Source organism: Zeus faber (genome assembly GCF_960531495.2).
Source record: "Zeus faber genome assembly, chromosome: 3".
In the NCBI taxonomy this organism is placed as follows: Eukaryota; Metazoa; Chordata; class Actinopteri; order Zeiformes; family Zeidae; genus Zeus; species Zeus faber.
The window spans coordinates 12,345,370-12,369,367 of record NC_137190.1 but is presented as its reverse complement, the minus strand read 5'-3'; the positions used below and the strand labels follow the sequence as shown (position 1 = coordinate 12,369,367).

General features: G+C 41.3%; 1 protein-coding gene across 1 annotated transcript in view; it reads left to right on the top strand.

Moving 5' to 3' along the window:
• Positions 1-23,998, top strand: part of trpm7 (transient receptor potential cation channel, subfamily M, member 7) — a 51,294-nt gene that overhangs the window by 10,512 nt on the left and 16,784 nt on the right. The window contains exons 6-19 of the mRNA XM_079996998.1: positions 610-734; positions 1,027-1,198; positions 1,636-1,810; positions 2,713-2,836; positions 3,110-3,182; positions 4,989-5,089; positions 6,194-6,328; positions 6,413-6,466; positions 6,558-6,698; positions 8,370-8,504; positions 9,790-10,067; positions 21,227-21,455; positions 22,100-22,255; positions 22,455-22,598. Coding sequence (XP_079853124.1) covers positions 610-734; positions 1,027-1,198; positions 1,636-1,810; positions 2,713-2,836; positions 3,110-3,182; positions 4,989-5,089; positions 6,194-6,328; positions 6,413-6,466; positions 6,558-6,698; positions 8,370-8,504; positions 9,790-10,067; positions 21,227-21,455; positions 22,100-22,255; positions 22,455-22,598 — 2,042 coding nt within the window. The remainder of the gene's footprint in view (positions 1-609; positions 735-1,026; positions 1,199-1,635; positions 1,811-2,712; positions 2,837-3,109; positions 3,183-4,988; positions 5,090-6,193; positions 6,329-6,412; positions 6,467-6,557; positions 6,699-8,369; positions 8,505-9,789; positions 10,068-21,226; positions 21,456-22,099; positions 22,256-22,454; positions 22,599-23,998) is intronic.

Below are 23,998 nucleotides of genomic sequence, written 5' to 3'. Positions count from 1 at the left end.
TTAATCTCTGTGGGTAGTTGGAAAATATACATTCTTGATTCTCTATAAGGAAACACTCACACACAGCAAAGTAAATCCAGTACAAAACCAGGACGTTGCATGACATTAGCATGGTTACCACATGCAAAGCTTCTGTTATCGGAGTGCTGATGCAGCAGAAGATGTAATGTCAGGCTCTTGGTGTGTCATTTGTCACAGTCGGGGTGTGTCTGCAGTCACTATGCAGTGTCAAGACATTGCAGTCTAATCATAGTGTTTAAATCGTTACTCAAATGCGCATTTATCACGAGCAGGGAACATAGAATGTTCTGTATCACCCATGGTATTCATTAGCTGATTAACCAGGCTACTGTCAACGAACTAATGTAGTCACTTCAGTTTCTGCCAGAACAGACCAATATTTACTATTTTGATAATAGTGACAGCTGTGTTTTTGAAGAAGGTAAAGAGTAATTCAACACAATGAATGTGACATTTATTTACTGTACCCAATGGTCTTTGCTTATTTCTGTCATTAGTACACATTGAGTATGTCATTTGCACCAGTATCTATCATAGTTGGTTTGACAGCTTTTACCGAAATAAGTGCTAAAATGTCTTTGTCACAAGGTGTGGCAAAGCATGTGGGTGATGCGCTGAAGGAGCACTCTTCCAGATCATCCAAGAAGATTTGCACTATTGGGATTGCCCCCTGGGGGGTCATCGAGAACAGAAACGATCTCATCGGAAGAGATGTAAGAATACTTTCAAATGATACCCAAACTACCTTCTGCGTTCCATTGAACAAATAAGTAAAACAACTGTTTACAGTGTTAACACAATATATTTTCATATGCCATCCTTAATGCAAGTTATGTTGCCGTAGCAAGTATATTTTTACTGATCTGACTAAAAAGCTTTTTTTTTTTTTTTTTTCTTTCCCCCCCCTTTCCTCCCCCCTCCTCATTATTACCACCCACTACTACTACTACTACTACTACTACTACTACTACCAAACACCCAACTCACACATTCACATGCACATAGGTAATAGCTCCATATCAGACCTTGCTGAACCCACTCAGTAAGCTCAATGTTCTCAACAACCTCCACTCCCACTTCCTTCTGGTGGATGACGGGACGGTAGGCAAGTATGGCGCCGAGGTCAAACTGCGCCGGCAGCTGGAGAAGCACATCAACCTGCAGAGAATTCACGCACGTAAGATGCTCAGTGACCATCGTTGACAGACGGACGTCTTTCATTATTCCATTGCGTAGAACACGGTGAATAAACTGAGAGGTGGAAATGGGTATAATTTGTCTCAGTCTTGTCCAACAGCTTAAAATTGGTTAACCACTGATGCTTCCTAATGCAAATTCATCTGCATTTCATCAAGAAATAAGTGACAGCAATTTGGCTGGCAAAATGAGTCTAGTTGTTATTGTATCACACTGGATTCTTGCTACACACCTGGATATGTGAGCTTTGATGTCAGTTTGGGTCTGAGAGGCTGACGGAGTGAGATAACGGCTGGCTGAGTGTTATCAGTTAAACTCTCCACCCACTGTGGGTCGGGTGGGGCAATATTAGAAGAATGGAAGAATGGAGTCCAAAATTGGGAGGGTGGGCTAATTAGGTTCTTTGTCCGGTTCAAGGTATCGGCCAGGGTGTCCCCGTGGTGGCCCTGATCTTTGAGGGGGGGCCCAATGTGATCCTGACGGTGCTAGAGTACCTCCAAGAGAGCCCCCCTGTTCCCGTGGTGGTGTGTGAGGGGACTGGCCGGGCTGCTGACATCTTGGCCTACGTCCACAAGCAGACGGAGGAGGGGGGGTAGGAAACGCTTGCGTAAACACACTCGCACACAGCGGAGTGCTCTCACCCTCTCGACTATTATTTTTTTTCCCTTTTTAATCCTTCTGTAATTCTAGTGCTCTTCTAGTTACTCTACTGTTGTTCGTGTGAGCTCACTTAGATGTTCGTTAGTCCGCCATGAGAACAACTAAAAAAAAAAAAAAAAAAAAAGCAAATGTGTTGTGTTCCATCTCAAACAACAGTGGTGCAAATTCGTATAAACATTGGCGACACGTTAAAGGACCACACCGATGCCAAACAGGGTTTACGCCAGTTTCTAGTCAGCACACGCATTTCATCTTACCCCTCAGCATTTTCACCGATCACTGTTCCTATTTTTAGATTAGGGTTTTGGAAAATTCAAGCGATATGGTGGAAAATCATACCTTATTCCAGGGAACAGCACTTCCTCCTTTTTGAAATGGGATCAACAAATGAATACATTTTAATTCATTAGTAAATAAAATTAACTATCATTAAAAAGGTTTGACCAGAAGTATGTGTTGCTGTAGTTGTCAGCGGGACTCACAGATCATATTCAGGTAGGTTTCTCACCCTATCGTTCAAATCTTCCAAAAGCTGAAAATAGAGACGATACTAAAAATCTAACTATGTGAGCTGTCATCAGGGAAACTGCCAGAAACTGTGTGCTGTGCGAGCTAAAACTCAACTTGACAGCGGTGTGGTCCTTTTAAGAGTTTTCGCATTCCAACAAACAATGCAAATGGAGCTTTCAGAGCATGCTCCATGCTGCTATTGAGGGTTTTTTTTTAAGTAGCATTTTAAGTGTAATGTATGAATGAACAGGGAAAGTACGACAGGTTTGAACAGTGCTGTCTGCATTTGGACCCGCTGTGTAACTTCGCTTAAATATCATGCAGAGGTCTTCCTGACGGTGTGGAGACTGATATCATCGCAACAATCAAGAAAACCTTCAACTTCAGTCACAGCGATGCCATCCATCTCTTTCAGACACTCATGGAGTGCATGAAGAGTAAAGAGCTGGTGAGCTCATGCTGATTCCAGTCCATTTTTGCTCTGTATTCAGAGTTCATAGTTAAAATTTTAATGGATTAGCCTTGTGTTCTTATCCATTTAAATATAATAATAATAAAATACATTTCAACAATATGATCGGTTACAGACTATAGAAACCAAACATTTATGATCTGTTAGATATCTGTTGTAACATCAGTGAAATAAGCCCAGACAGAGGTTCTTTTGGACTAACTTTGATGGTCCTCTGGTAATGATGACGGTTGTCCTCCTCCTTGAAAGATCACCGTGTTCCACATCAGCTCTGAAGATCACCAGGACATTGACGTAGCCATTCTTCGGGCATTACTCAAAGGTTCGTAATCTCGCCTGACACCTCGGCTCAATTTACTTTTTAAACAAAAGTTGATTTGATCTGCGGTCCATCACTGAGGGAGCACATGGCGTACTTACCATTCAAAATGAAGCTGTTGGCATCCGGAGGTTTTGAGGCCTTGTTTTCAGATTGATATTGATATGTTTTCAGAACGGGGTCCTCTTCTTCCCTGTGTGCCCTTCTTCTTTTTTTTGTGTTTATAGAGAGATCATGTTGCCTGTATTCTCGGGGCCTGGTTCTTTCGGCACCGTCAGTCTTCTTTATGTTTTGATTTGTTGTACTGCGTGACTGTTCGCTCCCTCTCTACATTCTGTCTGAGAAGCGGAAATCTGAGAAGCTGTGAGGCATTTACTCTCACTGAGAAACCTTTACTTGGTTCCCTCTGACATCTGGTGATTTTTTTTTTTTTGTCATTAAGCTTTGAGGGAAAGAAGTTCCCCAAAAGATGCCCAACCCATCTTTCTGGTATGATGCGTCATGCTCAGCTAAATTATATCTTTTTTTCATGCCGATTCCAAAAATGGAAAGCAGCGCAGCTGGCTCTTTTACTCTTTTCACAAATGACTGGCTTAGTTTTTCACCACTTTCCTGGTTCTTTTTCTGAGCAAGGCCAAACTGATTGATCTTGTTCAGAAATTGATTAGGACATTTAAACAAATAACAAAACCCTGCAGAATCTCCAAAGCCAGAGGTCTTGAAGCGGTAACTCACCCCAAAAAGCACAATTTGAACGGGAGATCAAGATTCCAAAAAACCTTTAACACATTTATGACTCTTAATGTACAGCATACTAGGCAGTACCCCTTTTTTGTTCTCTAAAAATATTTTTTTTGACAAAATACAATTCCCCCGGGGAAATTAAATGCAAGCAGACTTTCAGTATTATGGCACCAGAAGTTAAGTATGGTTTTCTAAAATTGACCAGCTTCATCTCAATTGTTGATAAATGGTAAAGCATAATGTTTTACATGAGGTCTTACTAAGGAAATGTTAGGGGAAACAGGCCATTTTTAATTGTTAGATTTGACCACATTTCTGTCACCTTTGCCTCATTAAAGATCAAGATACATTAAGATGTCAAATGAGACCATCCGATTCTGTTTATTCCCATTAATTTTCGAACCTTCATTTATCAATGGTAGGCCAACCAAGAACGCATTCTCTCTAAAATCACGAGAACACGCTTGGGGCACCGTGTAAGTGAAAAAACGATAAGAGTAATGGTGTTTCCCCAGCGGTCCAGAGTCACATTCATACAGCTCCGCTCTTCCACAGTGACAGTCCACCGGTGGCCTCTTAATGATATAATCGAAATTTAAGTGCTCTGCCCCAGGGAACTCTTATGTTAGTAATTCTCTTCAGTTGCCCCAGCGTAATAATGGCAAAATGATGACTGTGGACAAGTAATTGTGCATATTATATGTGAGTGGATGCATGTAAGACGGCTTATCAGTCAGTTAGCCATTAAATGTCTGGACGCCCAGAGACTGGACACCCAAAAAGTTATTCTGTATTCTAATATTTGGTGTTGCTGTAATGCCATGTAATTGATTGTATTCCTGTTTTCTATCCATACCATAATCCACTGGGATTGAATGAGTACAAAGCACTTCAATCCTAATGGTTAGATAATAAATTCATTATAATAGAAGTGTGTGTGTGTGTGTGTGTGTGTGTGTGTGTGTGTGTGTGTGTGTGTGTGTGTGTGTGTGTGTGTGTGTGTGTGTGTGTGTGTGTGTGTGTGTGTGTGTGTGTGTGCGCGCTCGCTTTCTTCCTTCCTTCCAGGCACAAATTCGTCAGCCTTCGACCAGCTTGTCCTGACGCTGGCCTGGGACCGTGTAGACATTGCCAAAAATCATGTGTTTGTGTACGGACAGCAGCTCTTGGTACGTGTGTGTGCTTGTTTGGCTTAGCATTAGTTGACAGCTTTTCAACTTGCACAGAATATTGCTAGGATCTCGACTATAGGAAGAGCCAGAGGAACAAGCTTGGCCAGTTGTCACAGAACTGTTTCTCTTTTTTGAACCTTTAAGTAGCCTGTTAGTCCAGGTGTTTATTTAAAATGCATCTTTTCTTTTTTTTTAATTTAGGCTTTTAAATGCTCCTTTTATTCAATCGTAGAGTGGATATGGGTCAATAATAACCTGTGTGATTGTTTTCTTGCTTTATTTTTTTAAACAAAACCTGATCTAAAGTTCCAAGAATTCTTTAATTAATGCAATTGCACTTTTACGCAACTGTCGAACTGTAAAAACTCGGTCTGGTGTCTGAAAATAATTTATTTTATCGGACAGAATATCAACCTTATCGGTCACTTTTCAATAACAGTCTATAGTGAAAACACATATATAAGGTACACCTATATTACAGCGGCACTTGCACTTGCACAGCGAGCACTCGGGGAGGCCAGAAGTGCTTGGCATGGAAGATTGGCTCACACGCGTCAGTCAGAGGGTTAAACTAACCCTGTGGCACAGTGAAAGTGAGGGCCAGCACGGCGGCTAAGGTGCAGGTGCCAGGCGCCCCGCTGGCCCGTCTCATCCGTGCCACCGGGGAAGTGGGGCGGCTGAAGTTCTTTTTTATGAGCATTATTACCGGATTTATAATTTATCATATATATAGTTTTTACCAGGCAAAAACATGGGAATTACCGGAGCTAAACATCAAGCAAGTGCCATAAAGCGTAACACACTTTATCTGCATTTTCGAACACTAAGTTACATAGTGCAACACTAGGCATTCAGGGGGTGGCAATGACTGAGGTGCCATTCTCCATATTACGAGTTAATGTACCTGTTTTTTTAAGGTAAAAAAAAAAAAAGGTACATAGTGTTGCTTAAAGGTGTGTGATGGTCTTTGTTTTTATTATTAAAATAGTATCTAAAAAATTAAAAAAAAGTAAATTAAAACAAAATAAATTAAGCCATCTGAATTCTAGGGTTAAAAATAAAATACTGTCTTTAAATAATGGGATTGTGTCTTGCGTGCAGGTGGGCTCACTGGAGCAAGCCATGCTGGACGCATTGGTGATGGACAGGGTCGACTTTGTCAAGCTGCTTATAGAGAACGGTGTGAGCATGCACCGGTTTCTCACCATCAATCGACTAGAAGAGCTCTACAACATGGTAACATACCACACTCTAACACACTGCCGTGACTCGATGATAACCAAGTACACAATCCTTAATTTTTCTGCATTTCTTTTTTAGAAACAGCCTCCGAACAATCCAACGCTTCTCCACCTGGTTAGGGATGTCAAACAGGTAAATGGCGATGGAATTTCATGCTTCATGGGGATGATGGCCAGACTTAATATTATGATGTTACTCACACATTTGCTGTAATTTCCTACAGGGTAACCTGCCCCCAAACTATAAAATCACTCTAATTGATGTGGGCCTGGTAATTGAGTACCTTATGGGTGGGACTTACAGGTGCAACTACACCAGGAAACGCTTTCGGATCATATACAACAATCTTCATGGAAACAGTAGGGTGAGTTTGAACTCTTGCATATGCTGGAGCGTACAGTAGGGCTGTGACGCTATGAATTTTGTCTGTTACTCTGGTGAAAAGCAACATATAACTGCGGTTTACCGACGGGGTGGGGGGGCACTTTTTTCTTGTTTTATTTTGTCAATCAGTGTGCATTACAATAACAGGAAAAAACAGATGGAAGCCTACAAAATTGCACAAGGATAACATTTCGGGAGGAACTGTTAATAAGGGGAATCATGAATATATTTTTATATGTGAATTGTCCCCGTCTCGGCGCGGATGCGAACACAGCTCTCCGTGCGCCCCGATCGCGGTGAGCCTTGCCTCGTTGAAATTGCCATCGAACAGCCGGATCTGATTCGACTGACAGAATTCAGTCAGGTACAGCCGGTCAGGTTCAGCCCTAGAAACAATTTAGTAATACTCGGACACACACAAAATAAATCTCCCTTATGTTTGATGGACTGTCCCTCACGTGCGGCGCAAAGCTGAAGTGATGAATGGGAGTGAAGCAACAGTAAAGTTTCTCCAAAAGTCCTTGAATATAGCACAGAAGACAGTTAATGACAATAACTTGGCAATGATTAATGTGTTTATATATAATTTTCTTGTGTAACCTTTTAAAAATGATACAAAAATAAATAAATAAAATTGCAGCAATGCGGTTATTATCACAGCCCTAGCGTACAGGTTGATCTAAGCCATGTGATATATTTTCATCAAATAACGGTACTACTACTCTTAGCGAAAAACCACTTATTGATCCGGTACTTTACTGGTACTCTTGTCTTTTTTTTTTTAAATTTGTTTTAATTAAGCTGAAAAACTACAACAAATTAAGAGCAGAATTAACACTGCTCTATTTTAGAGAGAGAGAGAGAGGGAGAGGGAGAGAGAGAGAGAGAGAATTGTTTGTCTATTCATTCTCTATACTATAAAATGCGTAAAACCGTATTTCTTTGTAGAGCTGCCTGAAGCTGGTACAGATTTGATTGGTATTTATCGGACCCAATTACAATGCAGATTTCGGTGCCATGCCCGAGCTGCTGATTGAAATATCTGCCCCCCGGGGCTCCGAAACCGCCAAACACGTCTTCACTAAACATTATCTTTTGGAGCGCACCGCTTGAAATCCTTTGTATGCCGCGCCGCCGCTTTCCTCTGGCGCTCGTCAATGTCACTTTGTTCTCTTAGCCTATCAGATAAAGGAAGCGGGTCATAAAAGTTCACGACTATAACGTCTAGTCATTACAAACTTTCATTTATTTGTTAAAATGTAAAGTAATATAAGGACAAATGGTTTTAGCTCATAAAAAATCTCAAAAAGCATCCATCTAAAAACTTTTTTTTTTTTTTTCTGTTGAAGCATTACTTCACTTTGTGACTTTTTCCTTTAAAATAAAACAGCACATTTGTTATTTCTGTAAATTGCCTATTTGTTACCAAAGCATTGATCAGCAATACAGTCAAGATGGGGGAAAAATATGAATGTGTTGCATTTCCTGTCGATTTCTCCAAATTTTTTGTTGGTGCTCGTAAAATCTTCCGTAGGGAGCACCAGTGCTACTAATGGAAAAAGTTAGCCTGGAGCCATGTACTTGAGTAAACCTACAAACCATGAAATCTGCCCTCAGTAACCAATTCAATTTGCTTGTGTGTTCTGAGCAGAGATCAGGCCGCCACGCAGTCGGCCCTGGCTCTCATTTGAGGAAAAATCATGAGTCTTTCAGCATCCAGGCCGACAAGAAAGAGAAGACAAGGCACAACCACTTCATTAAGACTGCGCAGCCATACAAACCCAAGGTAAAGTCTTGTCCCTCAATACATGCATAAGGTAGTAGATATAGAAACATCCCATGTAAAAATGCCACAAGCCAAATAACTTCCGCCCAACAAGTTGTTGAACACACTGCAATCTTACGGTTCCCTTTTATGCAAACATTCAGATTAAGATCATCCTTTGCTATTCTGAGTGATGTGAAGTCAGAATGTGAAACCGTTTTGATAAAATAAGGTAATGAAGCGTATTGACTCATAAACGACAACACTACATCTTCTTACCGTGATTAAAAATAAATAAATAAATAAATATGATTGCACTGACGGTGCCTCAAAGGACGCGAAGAAGAGGTGATGTCACTTCCGTAAGCAATGTTTTAAAGAAACAACAACAAATAAACACCAGAAGCAAGAAATGTCACTTCTCAGTGAAAACGTCATCGGCGTGTTGTTATGGATTATGAGAAAAGGGTGGCAGGCGCTCTCAATTATATAGTATAAATCGGCGAATATCGCCGCTCCCAGGAAACCGCAATTCCCAGAATTCAAATGGCTGGGAGGATCTCCTCGCCAATCTCCTGGTGATAGGTTTTCATGTGCACAATCTGTAATGGGCTACTTTCTTAAAACTATCATTGTTATAAAACAATAAATGCAGGAAATGGGAATGTTTAGGAATTTCAGAATAATAGAGGGGAAGTTACAGTATAGTGAGCATGAACTTAGAATGAAATGGAATGAACTTCAATTTAAAATTAAAGGATTAACTTGAATATGCATTGTCCCAATAATTTAATAAATGGATGATTCAAATATTATTTCAGAAAAACACATGAAACATGATCTCATTGAAGAATTACAGCACTGTCCAAATGTAACCATTTAAAGCACTAATTGTGTTTCTAAATGCCTATTTTGTGCTGGAAAAGTCTAGAACTTTAGAGGCTGATTTCTGATAACTTCTGTTTTCAAAACCTTCATCTTTAATAAGTCATAGCTTCCAAATATTTGCTTGATTGGTTGACAAGTGATACCTTGTTTTTAAGCTCTATTCTACACTTTATTATGTGGAAAAAATGTCAAATTTCAAATTCTGACCCTAAAGTATGCAGTGGGTCACAATTGTTTGAGGTTAAAATTTCAACATCGTTCAATTTGGTTTATATTAGTACGGTTTTAGTAAATATTGCATTGATATACCCACAAGCCCTACAATCATACACAGATTATTATACTTTTGCTTTTAAGTGGCCCTTCTTCTGAAGATCCTTTGGCAAACACAGTGTATACCTCTCAATTCTACTCTCAGCTTGAGTCTTCCATCGAGCAGAACAAAAAGAGGATTAAGGAAGAGATTGTGGACATTGATGACCCGGAGACGCGGCGTTTCCCCTACCCCTTCAACGAGCTGCTGGTGTGGGCGGTTCTGATGAAGAGGCAAAAGATGGCCCTGTTCTTCTGGCAGCATGGCGAGGAAAACATGGCCAAGGCGCTGGTGGCCTGTAAGCTATGCCGCTCCATGGGCTACGAGGCCAAAAAGAGCGACATGGTAGATGACACGTCGGAGGAGCTCAAGGACTACTCTAAGTAAGCTTTATGGTTTCACTTTGTTTAAGTAGGAGTTCTACACCTTTTTTTTATTTTAATTTTTTAAAATTTTTTTTTTAAGACAACCCCCCTTGCCTGACTTTTAGAAAAATAATTTTGATTCATAGTCTCAATTCTCAGTTGTTTTTCATACAACTTTGAAAGAATATGATAAAACATGAAATCATCTTAATAGTGTCTAAATGTGTTTGTCTTAAACAATATTTTGCATATATTAGCTATCAGGTTTTTTTTTAAAGGCACTTGTAATTCCTTTTAATGTTAAGCAGCTGCTGTCATAACTCTCTACATAATAGAACAAATTACATGACTTCCTGTTCGGGACAGAGTATAGTGGACTGGCTTCTGTCAAATTAATTTGATTGACCCTAACCGAGTGGCCTGAGTTAGGAGGTCAAAGGTCAAGTTCCTATAAGTGGTAAAGTTAAATGGTTCCTTAATGGATTTTTAATGGATTTGAGATTGTTTGATCCCTGTTGAAAGGTCAAAGTTTAATGGTTACTTCATGGATTTTTCAGGGATGTGTTTATAAAACAAAGCTCAAGTGGATCACTGTTGGTTCAGCTTCCGATGGGTGTGATCTCGCCTGGGTACTGAATTATCTCACAGATCCCAACGTGCTTTTTGGTTCGGAACGGCGAAAGGCAGCGATGGTTGTTCAGCTGGGGTCCTCTGGGATTTCCTGTGTTGTAGGTTGGTGGCTCGTCCAAAAAATAACTCTACCTTAACCAGTGTTAAGCACCACGTGACACCCGCAAGTAAAGACGCAAGCTTTAAAGGTATCAAAGTGTCTCTGAGGGCACGTAAAATTTGGTTCCAAAAAGGGAAAAACAAAGAGAAAGGAGGTTGCGTGGCAAAAGTCAGGTTAAGTTTCCAGGTCTGAGTACCAAAATAAATGCACACACCCTAGTGTAAAAACAGAATAATATTATCACAATGTCTAATATTTAGGGGATAATGTCTATAGAATATTGATTAGGCTACAATATAACCGACAGTGTGTAAATCATGCAGGGTTTTCAAATTTTCCTAGAATGCATTTCCTCGAATGTTGCCTGAACATAATCCCATCTACATATTCCATTTATTAAGTAAAATCTATCATATTTTCTCAACACAATCCAACAGTTCAAACTATTCGTATCCATTCAAACCATTTCAGCATAGACTTCTGTTGTTAACTGGCAGTTAAATTAAATTAGATTTTAATTTATTCTGCTAAACACCACCATTTGACTTTCAGTTAAATCATTCAGTCCTGCGGCTTCCTCTGCTGAACCAATATCTTACTAAAATGACTTTTACAACTCTCTTTGCTCCAAGTTCTATCCTAAACAGAATCCCAAGTGCATTGTGTGCTAACTTTTCTGCTTTCATTGTCTTTCTCATCCTCTTCCATAATCCTTTCATTCTGTCAACTAACTTTACAGCTCTCTCTCTCTCTCTCTCTCTCTCTCTCTCGCCCTGTTCTAATTTTTATTTTCAATTTAATTGAAAGACTTGCAGTATCCTTTCCAGCAATCCCACCAGATATTTTGATTGTAACGCTACTTTTTCACCAAGGACTCATGTGTGAAGCTAGTTTGATCTGTTATGTACAACTTAATACACTTATCTAGTGTTTATTGACACACACACACTACGCTTATCTCGCATTTATGCATTCGCTCGATTCATCAAGACTTTTATCAGCCAGGTAGCTAAACATACCCCAAGACACTGATAAAATTGTTCCAAACTCATCTCATCCATACGTGCTCCAGTGTGATCCATCCGCTAGGCGGTTACGTGCCCCAGACACCAATTAGATCAGCCAGGATTCATGTGAAGTGCATCACAGCAAATAGAAACACACAGTGGGCCTTTGAACTCTGTCCTCTCCCTAATTATTCAAAGTGTGTGTGTGTGTGTGTGTGTGTGTGTCCAAAAATACACCGCATGACCGACAGGAATGAATGCCAACCTGTGTCCCAATACACCGCACAACTGACAGATGGCTTGATTTATTACTATTATCAATTTAACTTTAGTTATTAATTGATTATCTTTTATTCTGACAACACCAGAAGTTCCGCAACGCTTTGCTACAGAGGGAACAACAGTACTATTCAGCTTTCTTGCCCTCAGTGCTTCGTTACAGAGGGGGCAAGAGAAATCTATATACCTATAGTTTAATAATTATGTATTCAATAATGTTGACTCTATTATTGATCAATATGAAAAAAGTAATAAAAAATAAACAAACGAAAACCACAATCTCTCTTGATCAATGCAAATTTGGCCACCTTATCTACGGTCCTCCAGAACGATATTTCCACTGCCCTTCCTTACCTGAGCAGCTGGCAAAACATCTGTCTGAGGGGGGGGGGGGTTAAGCTTAACAAAAGCTTCTTCAACAATCATCTAGATCGTTACAATCTTTAAGCTTACTCAAAGCTCTTTCCTACGATCTTTCCTGATCACACAATATCTAAGTTAACTCAAAGCTTCATCCTCATCGCTCATCCCTGATTTGTATAATATCTCAGTAATTCCTCACCTTAATTTGTTATGGATCTTGTGTTACCTCTTCTGGATCTGCTGTCACGTCCAGGAGCGACAGATTCAAGATTTAAGAGGTTTATTTGTAGTAAAATGTCTTTGCAACGCATTTAGAGATTATGCACAATAGTTTCTAAAACCGAACGTAAAAGCTAACCTTATTTCGACCTAGCTAACTAACTGAAACTAACTCATTCCTAAAACATTATATAGTTAGTGATTTAGAATTATTTAAATACAAATAAAATAAACCTCAAAAAGGTAATATAGAGTGGGGGTACAAAATAGAAGTAAAGGGAATAGTTATGTATATGGGTTAGGCTATTTGTATATATAGATATGTGCAGTAAAGTGCATGTGAAGAAAGTGTGTATGGAGATGTACAGTATACAACAGTATGGCACAGTAACACCGAACAGAACAATAATTCATTGCAGTAGGCAGTAACCCAGTACAGTATGCTACATACAGTACAATAAGGCAGTGGGGCCTATGTCCCAGTGCTTTTTGTTAGGTTCGCATTGACAATCCTTATGGCTTGCTGGAAGAAACTCTTGTCTCAGTCTCTCTGTCCTCGCTGTGTGGCTGCGAAGGCACTTGCCCGATCGCAGCAGCTGAAACAGTCCGGTGTTGGGGTGGTGGCCTGCGGGCTCTGCTACTACACCTCCTTATAAGTCCTGTAGGGATGGGAGAGTAGTTCCAGTGGTACTTTCGGTTGAACGCACCACCCTCTGCAGGGCCCGCCTGTCCTGAGCAGTACAGTTCCCAAACCAGGCAGTGCTGTTGCCTGTCAGGATGCTCTCCACTGCTCCAGCGTAGAAGGACTTGAGGATCCTCACACGACCCTGAAATTCTTCAGCTGCCTGAGGTGGTAAAGACGCTGCCTCGCCTTTCTCACCAGAGTGTCTGTGTGTAGTCCATGTTAAGTCCTCCGTGATGTGGCCTCCCAGGTACTTGAAGCTGCTCACCCTGTCAACAGAAGCCCCATTAATCACCAACAGCGCATGCGTCCTTGATCGTAATCTCCTTCTTAAGTCCACAATCAGCTCCTTAGTTTTTCTGACGTTCAGGAGGAGGCTGTTTTCCTGGCACCAGAGTGACAGGTCAGCCACCACCTTGCGGTAGGCCTTATCGTCGTCTGTGATCAGGCCCACCACGACGGTGTCATCAGCGAACTTGATAATGGTGGTTTGAGCTGGATCTGACCACACAGTCATGTTTGTACATGGAGTACAGTAGGGGGCTGAGGACGCAACCCTGGGGGGGATCAGTCGGCCAGTACGCGAACTGCGGCATGTCCAAGGTGTGGGGGAGTGAGGCGCAGATGTTATCCTTAATCAGCCCCTCGAAGCACTTCATGACCACCAAGGTGAGGGCCACCGGACGGTAGTCATTCGGCAGGCTCGAGAGGCAATCTTCGGGACAGGATTGGCGGTGGACCACTTGAAACAGGACAGGACCACTGACTCGGCCAGGGAGGCGTTGAATATCTTAGTGAACACCAGGGCTAGCTGGGTAGCACAGGTCTTTTGTACTCACCCAGATATGCCATCTGGGCCCGCAGTTTTCCTGGTTTTCACACGCATCAGAGCTGTCCTGACGTCATGCTCGGACTCTGAGATTGTGCGCTCATCCCCAGCGGTGTAATTCCAATTAGATGGCAAGCTACTGGTGTTGTTGCCAGGCTCAAACCGTGCAAAAAAGGAGTTCAGTTTGTTGGTTAGGGAGGCATCCACACTCATGGCCTGGGAGGAGCTGCTGTTGTGGTTTGTAATAGTCCTTAGCCCCTGCCACAATCGTCTGGTGTCCCGTTGCTCCATCTGTCGCGCCACTCTGTCCCTGTATGTCCGTTTAGCGTCCATCACCGCCCTTCGCAGATTGTACAACGTCGCTTTGTAATTATCCATACTTCCGGATACAAGACCGTTGTTGTAAGCAGCCGTGCGAGCATTCAGAGCGCCGTGGCTTGATTTATTCTGGTTAGGAAATATCCAAACTTTCACCGTGGGAACGATGCTGTCCGCTTACGTGGCTATGAAGCTCGTAGATACTTCCGTAAACTTGCTGACTTCACTGGAACTTGATTGGAACATGTCCCAGTCTACGTCAGTAAGAGCGTCCTGAAGCGCGGTCTCTGATTGGTCCGACTACCCCTTTACATCCCTCATTACCATTCCACGACTTATAAACACGGATTAGAGCAATGGTTGCATAGTCCGATTTCCCGAAAGCAGGGAGCGAGATGGTCTTGTATCCGTTCTTGTACGGTGTGTAACAGTGGTCCAAAGTTCTATCTCCCCTGGGGGCACCAGGATGTGTTGATGGAAATTAGGCGGAACTTTTTTAAGGTTCGCCCTGTTATAGTCCCCAGCCACCACCATAGCCGCGTCAGGATGTTTGTTCTGAAGTCCACACAACCGATCATATAGGTCCAATTGTGCTTTGTCGGCGTCCGCTTGCAGTGGAATATAAACTGCCGTGATGATGACTGCGCTGAATTTCTGGGGGCGGTAGAATGGACGGCATGAGATGGTCAGCTGTTCCAGGTTCAGCGAGTAGGAGCTTGAGAGAGTCTTTATGTTGTTGGAGTTACGCCAGCGGCTGTTTATCCTGAGGCAGACGCCTCCACCCTTGAATTTCCCCAACTCCTCCGGCCTGTCGGTGCGGAACACGGAGAAGGACTTGGCTGGACAAATGTCTTCATCCGGCATCATTCATCCATCAGGCAGAGGACACAACAGTTTCGCCCTGGCCAGGCCATTAAAACAAAAGCTTAGCTTGTCTTTATTTTGTCACTGCACACATCACAACACATGCATATGTGCAGCTACGGCAGCTGAGACGCACATATGCAATTAATAGAGGCCGTGAAATGTGTTCTCCTCTTCCCCCATCGAGGCTTGTCCTTCCTCTGGGGGCAGAATAGGAGTGGTGGGCAGCTTGCAGCGCCCTGTGACCAACTTCATTGGTCAGACGATGTTTCTTGTGCATGTTGAGCTTGTTTTTTTTTGGGGGGGGGGGGGTTTCTTGTGATGTGATATGGAGAAAACCCTATCTGAACACGGCCAGAACTTTACACAGAAAGGCCGCTAATCGGGACATAACCCACCACCGGAATCAAACCTAGGACCTTCTTCCTGTGAGGCAGCAGTCTAATATACTGCGCACTGATGACTGACTAATGTCATGCCAGCTCCCAGAGGTCCTACATAAACCTTTGGCCTCGGTCAAAGGCTTATGTAGGACCTCTGGGAGCTGGCATGGCTTGGTGTGATTTAGAATAGAATATCTCTAGAGTCATTGTACAAGTAGGATACAACAAAATTTGTCCTCTGCATTTGAACCATCATATACTTTGGAGCAGTGGGCAGCAGCAGCGCAGTCCCTGGGGACCAACTCCAGCTCTTCGCCAGTGCTTTGGTTAGGGGCAGCGACATAAGTATTAAAACCATCAAATACATGTCTTTAATGGTGAGAGGAAACCGGAGCACCTGGAGGAAACCCACACAAACACAGAGAGAACATGCAAGCTTGACACAGAAAGCGATTCAAATCTTGCTGTAAGGCAACAGTGCTAACCATTGAGCCACTGCAACCATTTAACCTAGGAGGGGGAACCTAATTACGTCACGATGCTACAGAAGAAGGCTGAAGACCCCACTTCTATCGTTTTGTTACCATTGACGGAGTGGTTTTAGCTGATTGGTAAAAAGACTGAACTGGCCTGGAGACATTTTTCAGCAAGACGGAGAAATTTCAATCTATGCTGTGCACGCTAGAAGTTTCTAACTCAAATAGTTTTTAAGACCGTAACATAGGTGGCTTTCATCATTTATCCCACTGTCTAGGGGGAAACGGCAGCAAAATATGAAGTGGAAAAGTGATTGTTGTAAAAATTCAGCTTCTATGTCTGACACAGCGGATTAACCTGCTAGCTACTCCCCACCCACACCTCCACCTCCACACCAGTGAAAGAAAGAGTGTTATGTGAGTGTCAAGTCAGTCACCCCAGCCAAGTCCAGCAAGCCTGTTTGTCACAGGTTGAAGAAGTTGCCGTGAAACATTTTGATTAGCTTGTCACCCACATGTGGAACCCCCCCCCCCGGTTCATTTCTGCACTGCAACGGATCAAGACGAAGCTCAACAAGTCAGTTATCAGTAACCAAATGAGTTTGAGGCTTTTAAATGCTTTCCCAAACTTTGGGAGGATCTGAGTAAAAGACTGGCATGACAAGGCATGGAGGGAGCTTTTTACATTTTACCACACTGGTAAGGAGGTGGAGGAGAAGGAAGAGGTGTGTGTGTGTGTGTGTGTGTGTGTGTGTGTGTGTGTGTGTGTGTGTGTGTGTGTGTGTGTGTGTGTGTGTGTGTGTGTGTGTGTGTGTGTGTGTGTGTGTGTGTGTGTGTGTGTGTGTGTGTGTGTGTGTGTGTGAGAAAATTGGGAACATGCTTTGTAACGCTTTTCACATTATTATCTGTTATATTACCCAAACGGTTCGGCTATCGCTGAAAAAGGTTAGCAGACCTACCAATCTTTTGTGTACCAACCAGACAATTCTTTCTCCCAATACGGTTTGTACGCAGGTACAAAATGCCAGCTGATATTATTCTAATTTAATTACGGAAAACAATAATCAATACAAAACAATACCGTACATTTATTGGTTATTTAAACTACATCCTTTGGATTGGACCAGATGCTACAACCTGTGGTTCTGTATCCCCTCCCTCCCTTCCTCCACCCTCTCACTCACTCACTCACTCACTCAACATCCGCTGATACACGGCGCACTGAGCGCAGCGGTACTTTATTATCCACCGACGCTGCATTGCTGAGGTAAAATGGGAAGTGGGGGACTAATAAACGCAAAAATGTGACTAATGTTCACTTATACTGTATATCGATCAGTCGGCCGATCGATCGGTCGGTTTTCAGCTTGACTGACCATGATCATTCCGATTCTGTGCCGGTCAAATGAAAACGCCCGATACTGTGCTCATGGACTTGTAAAAAATGCTCCAATACTCAATCCCGATACGAACATAATGTAACGTAGTTGACGCTCTAAAAATGGCGAAAAGAAAGAAAATGCCGGCTGTTTATTGGATAAATATTTTATCGCCTGACAATATTCCAAAATTGTGCAGACTGTGTATTTATCGCTGTCACTGCAGCGCAGCGTCTGCTCTGGTTGTTCCCTTGTACACAAGCTCCGATCCTGATGAAAAGTTTGACTTTTGGGACTCTGTTCTGGACGAGTCACTCAGTAAAATGAGTCGTTGCATTGGATTCAGTTGGTTTAATGCAGAGAGTTCCAGTGAACGAGAGTGAGAAGAGTTGGTAATGTATTATTACTTTTTTTTTTTTGCAATGATTGCAATTTATTTTGGAATGGCAAGTACCATATAAATATAATGGAAATGCATATTTTCACTTGAAAGTGAAAGAGGCTTTCATTTGAAATTTGAACTGGACATTTCCATGTTAGTTATATGTTGTGCCCTACTACTGTAAAACTCAGGAGTTACAGCTTGCATTATACTGAAACTTGGTGCCAGTCCCATTTCATTGAAACTTAATGACCGTTCCATGTTAGAATTGATTTTATTGGAACTCCAGCACAGTTTAATGTTCTATTATTGTTCCATAGTGAATAATGCACAATTGTAAACAGTGTCAAAATCAGAAATCTCACTATTGTGGTAACTGAAAATTGAAGCAGTAGTTTGTATGTGCAGCTGTCTTATCATGTGAGCATGATCACATCACGTGATGTATTTGTCATTGACGTACAGCAGATATACCCAATGAGACCAAAACTTGATTTCTCCGATCAAGGATATAAACCTAAAATGATCAGACGGATATGTACAAGTTATTTACCAGTCAATGTTTTATTATGCAAAAATCGGATTTGTTTGTTTTTAACCGTAATCGGCCAAGAAAATTGCAGTCGGTACTTCGATAGTTGGTAAACATGTTGGGTTACTTTATTTCATTGCATTTCAGGGGCTATATCCTAATGAGATTAATTTGTGTACTGTATGTAGATAGCCGTAGTAGCTCGCATACGATGTGATTAGCCTGGTAACGAAACGGTTAAAGCGTGAATAATAAATAAATAAGTGATTTAGCTGCACTAACAAAGGCCACAGAGACTTCCTGTTACACTATTGTGGTATTGTGGCAAAATATTTTCCCGAGGTTGGGGGGACAAATATCCTCACGGTTTGAAACACTTCCATTATATCTTAATGACAGTCAGGACATTGGCTGAACTTTACTGATGGGATGAATCAAGTGTCGGAGCACAATGTTGAACTGATGTTAAACTAATTTAGAATTAAGTTGATCGCAAAACATGCTTGGCCACCCATGTTTTTGACCACAAATGCGTGCTTTTTTATTTTTTTTTGCACAATTTCGGAGGTCAGTAAAGTTTGCAGTTTATGTTTGGGTGGACAGGAACCTGAGGGAGGATGGACTACTTGGAAAACTAGATCTTAACTCTGATCAGATAAAGGCTCCATATTGAACTGTAGCACACAGTTCAGTAATTGGTGAAACTGTGCCAAGTCGGTGTGACAATATAGGATGATCATGGTTGCCTTGTCGTTAAGGCAGTCTGATCTCAAGGTAGCTCTGGGTGCAGTGCGTCGTGCAAATTCATTCAAAACGTTTAAGTAGTATTCACAAAATTTAGGGCCATCACTGGGTAGGGAAATCAGCCTTCTTATCTCAGAGGTGATAAACCGCTGCCTGTACCTGACGTTTTCCGGGTTGTCATTTTCTCCAGGCTGTTGGTAGACAGGGGTTTGTAGAGAGAATGATTTATCTCTTCCACTAAAGGCGAATGCTGAATTTCAGCATTCCGGATCATAGATTACAACGCATTTTGGGAAGGGGCAAAATAATACGGCTGGTGCTGTTTGTCAAGGTTTTCGTGCTCCGATAGAGGTGACTGCTCAACGCTATTATTTCGAGACGTACGGTTTGTAGAGCTAGGACCGATCTAATATTTGTATCGAGTGCCGATACTGACGTCATTCACTCAGCGGATATCGGCCTGACATCGCCGATCCAAATTCCATCCCATGGTCTGCCTCCTCGAGAATTCAACTCGGCAAATAATTAACCTGTGCAGTGAGGAGTGCAGTGATCGTCAACTGGCAGCTGCAGGCCACATCCAGCCCGCCAAGTCTTCCCATCAGGTCCACACAATGTAAATCACTTCAGAAAATGTGAGGAGGTAAAAAATGTGTTCCTGTATTTTGGCCATCTAGTAGTGCGGACAAATAAATCATATTTTCATCGTCATCGCGATATGAACATGCGCGATAAATGCTATGCAAAAGACTGCCTGGAACGCGATGAATAACATAAATAATTGTATTAAATAAATAAATAAAAAATTGTGTTTTTTTTTTAATTAATCTTCTGAATATTTGGTTGGGTATTCATGTGCAATTTGTTAAATATAAGCATGTTCGAAATAATTTATTTAATTTCTTTATCCAGGGTGCATAGGCTATTCGATGTTTGGGGCGGGGTCCATGTAAGCAGTGTAACTTTTTAAAGCAGAAAGACATAGGAACTGTATTGCTAATATGCGCACTTCAATATTTGTCTATTTAGTCATCACCATATTGAACATTCTTTAAAGCTTTTTTTTTTTTTTTCATTAAAGCTGGGATTTTCCATGCCAACTTTCCACATCAGGCTCTTTGAGGGTGACATTTTTGCCTGACAAACAATTCAAAAGGCCTTTCTTCCTGCAAGCGTTTTCCTCCAATTTGGACACTGCATAATAGCATCAAAACCACTGATCTGGAAGCCTGACAGCTCCCCAAAAGTGAATCCAAAATATCTTGATCGCCCTCTGGTGGCTAGCTGCAGTACACGTGTTTGGAGTCACACTCATATACGTAGGTTAATAAAATGAACAATTGTTTTGTAAGAAAGTGGAAAATATTAACCAATAATAGGCTTATTAGGCCTAAATACATTTATTTATTTTATTTGAAAGTCCGGCCCCCACAGTGTCTGCTTAAAAACAAATCTAAGCGAATGTAGTTGACCCCTGGTCTAGAAGAACGGTACAACAACAAAACATGCTGCTGTTATCTCAAAGTCTGAGGGGAGTACACTGGGTAATCTCAATCTTACTTTATAGTTTGAATATGTGAATTATGTAAAAATAATGTGGGGTAAAACAATACTTTAAAAAGACTTCAATACAACCCTCACCTCACAATAGTTTAGGGGCCACTATAGAATTTTGGGTTTGTGGTAACTGTATGTAAATAAATAACAGAAAATAAGCCAGAATCTCTGGGGAATGGAGTCGTACCCAGAAAGTGGTTGCAATGAGCGTCTTATCGTGTCTCCTTCAAGTGTACATAAGAAAATAAATGTGTGCAATCTTTTCATTGTGCTGCATGTCAACAGGACAATGTTGAGTAAAATTTGCACACCAGTATAATAAGGCAGTATTAAGGCTCGATCCTCTACAGTTTTGAACATGGTCAAAGATCAGATACTGTATGTGATCATCAGAAAAACTTTATTTTATTTTTTATTTTTTTTCCCCCTCCAGCGAGTTTGGGACATTGGCCGTCGACCTTCTGGAGGAGTCCTTCAGACAGGATGAGACTATGTCCATGAAGCTGCTTACCTACGAGCTGAAGAACTGGAGCAACTCCACCTGTCTGAAGCTGGCCGTCTCGTCCCACCTGCGGCCCTTTGTGGCCCACACCTGCACCCAGATGCTGCTATCGGACATGTGGATGGGGAGGCTGAACATGCGGAAGAACTCCTGGTACAAGGTGCAGTGGTGACTGTTGGGTCCGTTTTGTTGTGACGGAAGCAAGCCTTGTACAAGTGTTTCTTTTGGCTTGGCAAGAAAGTCAAATTATAACATAACATGGTTTCTACATGTTTACTACAGTGTGGGGAGGTTCCAAGTAACACAAAAAGCAGTTTTTGAAACACAGATGTAGTTTATGTCTAAACATTGCTCTAATAAATGTTATTGCTTTTGGTATCTACAACATGAGTGTACAGTTTTATTCCTTTTTAACAGCACTTTCATTCCAATTAAATTACAGCTGCACAGATAACACTTTTTTTACCCCTGATTCCAATCCCAAACGTTTAAGCATTGTCTAGTAACAGAGTACTGATCCTCTCCACAAGTTCTACCAAGCTGTATAGTATACAACATATGCAATATTGTCCATATTCTAAAACCAAATCAGTATCAAAGATGGCTGTCAGGCCGTTTTCCAATAAGAGTATTGGTGTATCCTTACATGAAATGTAACTCACAACAGAGAGGTTAATTTACAAAATCCAATGTGTAGTACAAGTTCAAAATGAGCAGGATTTTATGTTTTGGATTAGACAAACTAAATAAAAACAATTCCGCAAAACCCACTAAATGCACTTGTCTGTATGATGTGCATCCTAGGTGATCCTGAGTATCCTCGTACCCCCTGCCATCCTACTGTTGGAGTACAAGTCCAAGGCTGAGATGGCCCACATCCCTCAGAGCCAAGATGACCACCAGATGACCATGGAGGACAGCGAACACAACTTCCAGAATGTAGCAGATGACATCCAAATGGTCTGGATCATGATTCTCCTGTCTCTTTGGCTTTTCCATTCAAGTGCATTTTTTCATTTTGCCCCCACCGTCTGAACACCTTTTCTCAGTCTCTTCTACCGTGTGCCATTTTGTACTTGTCTCTTTTCAAAGTCTGTTTTGGTCTCTCAGTCGTTGGCTGATTTCTTCTTTTTTTTCTTTTTTGGTAATCTCTGCTCAGGATGTCTTCAAAGAGGCCAGGACCTACGACCATGTGGAGGTGAAGAATGACAGTGAGATACATGTCCGCTCCAGGAAGCTGCCTCTGACCAGAAAGATCTACGCCTTCTATCATGCCCCCATCGTCAAGTTCTGGTCCAACACGGTAATTTTCACAACTCATTCACATTCTTACATTAACACTGTTGTTTTCTCACTCCCCTCTTTCATTATATTACTCACATATACCTGTCCGTGACTTTTACATGTATGTTCATGATAACATACTGTAATTGTGTTTGTGTGTGTATATACAGTACATATTAAAATATGCAAGATATGGCATTTAATCACTCATAAGTGGAGTGATAACACGATTTTAGTTGAGTGCATTAACAGCTCTACAAACTCTCCCACCTTACTTGCTTAATCACGCTTGCTTATTCGCATATATTCACGCCCAAGGCTGATTCCCACGAGTCCAGACATCAGAAGGGTTGTTTTTCGGGCCCGTTCAGTACCGAGATGTGCTGATAAAATCACTGAAACCGCTTGTCTCCATCATGTGTGACCTACACAGCTTATCTGCAGCTTTTTCTTCGGGCAGCTTTCTGAAGTGACTCGCCTTCACAATGAGGATGTTAATGGGGTTTTTTTTCCAGCACTTAACCTCACACATGTCACGATTTACCTTTTAGTTTGCCCTCAACAGGTAGTTGGACTACTTGACCAAAATAAGTTGTACACAAATGTTCCTCCATTGGGCAGCACACCCTCTGTTTGCTTGAGAAGGTGTGTCTGCTGGCTAAAGAAACAGTTTGAATTGTTACGGATCCCTGAGAGGAGCAGTCACAGTTGAGGTTGTCACTATCGTAACATTTGAGTTGACTATTAATTGGCATTCAAATAATTGCGATTAACAATTTTTATTGTCTCGTTTGTTTATTTTATGCCACTATCATAGCACAACCCTATAATAGTGTTATAATACACCAACACCTTTGAGTACTTGCTGATTTACTCACTCATTTAAGAATCTGTGGAAAATATAGTGTCAAAGAAAGTTTTATATCTTCATTTAAGGTTATATGAACACCTATTTCTTTAGAAAAAGCTAGAGGCAAGCCTATCTTGTACTGGTATTTAAGTTCTTAGAGGTTTGAAATGGAAGTCCAACACTGAATGTTGTGGTTGGTTGAGTTGAGCTAAGTTGAGCTCTTCTGAAAATAATTCAGAGTGGAAGTTTTTTTCATAATAATAATAATAATAATAATAATAATAATAATAATAATAATAATAATGTGTTTTATTTATAGAGTGCTTTTCAGGGTACTCAGACACTTTGCATAAGTTAAACCTATCATCAAAAGTAACACACTAAAAACATACAACATTATCATTAACAACATTCTTGGACTGCGTTGAGCATGTGCTTTTCTGTGAAGTTCTGTGTCCACATTACACAGCAGAGGTTACAGCAAATATAAATGTGAAAAAAAAATGTTTTTTGAAAAAGAAACCAACCACATATTCACGGAAATTTCCTTAACGTGATTTGCATCTTTC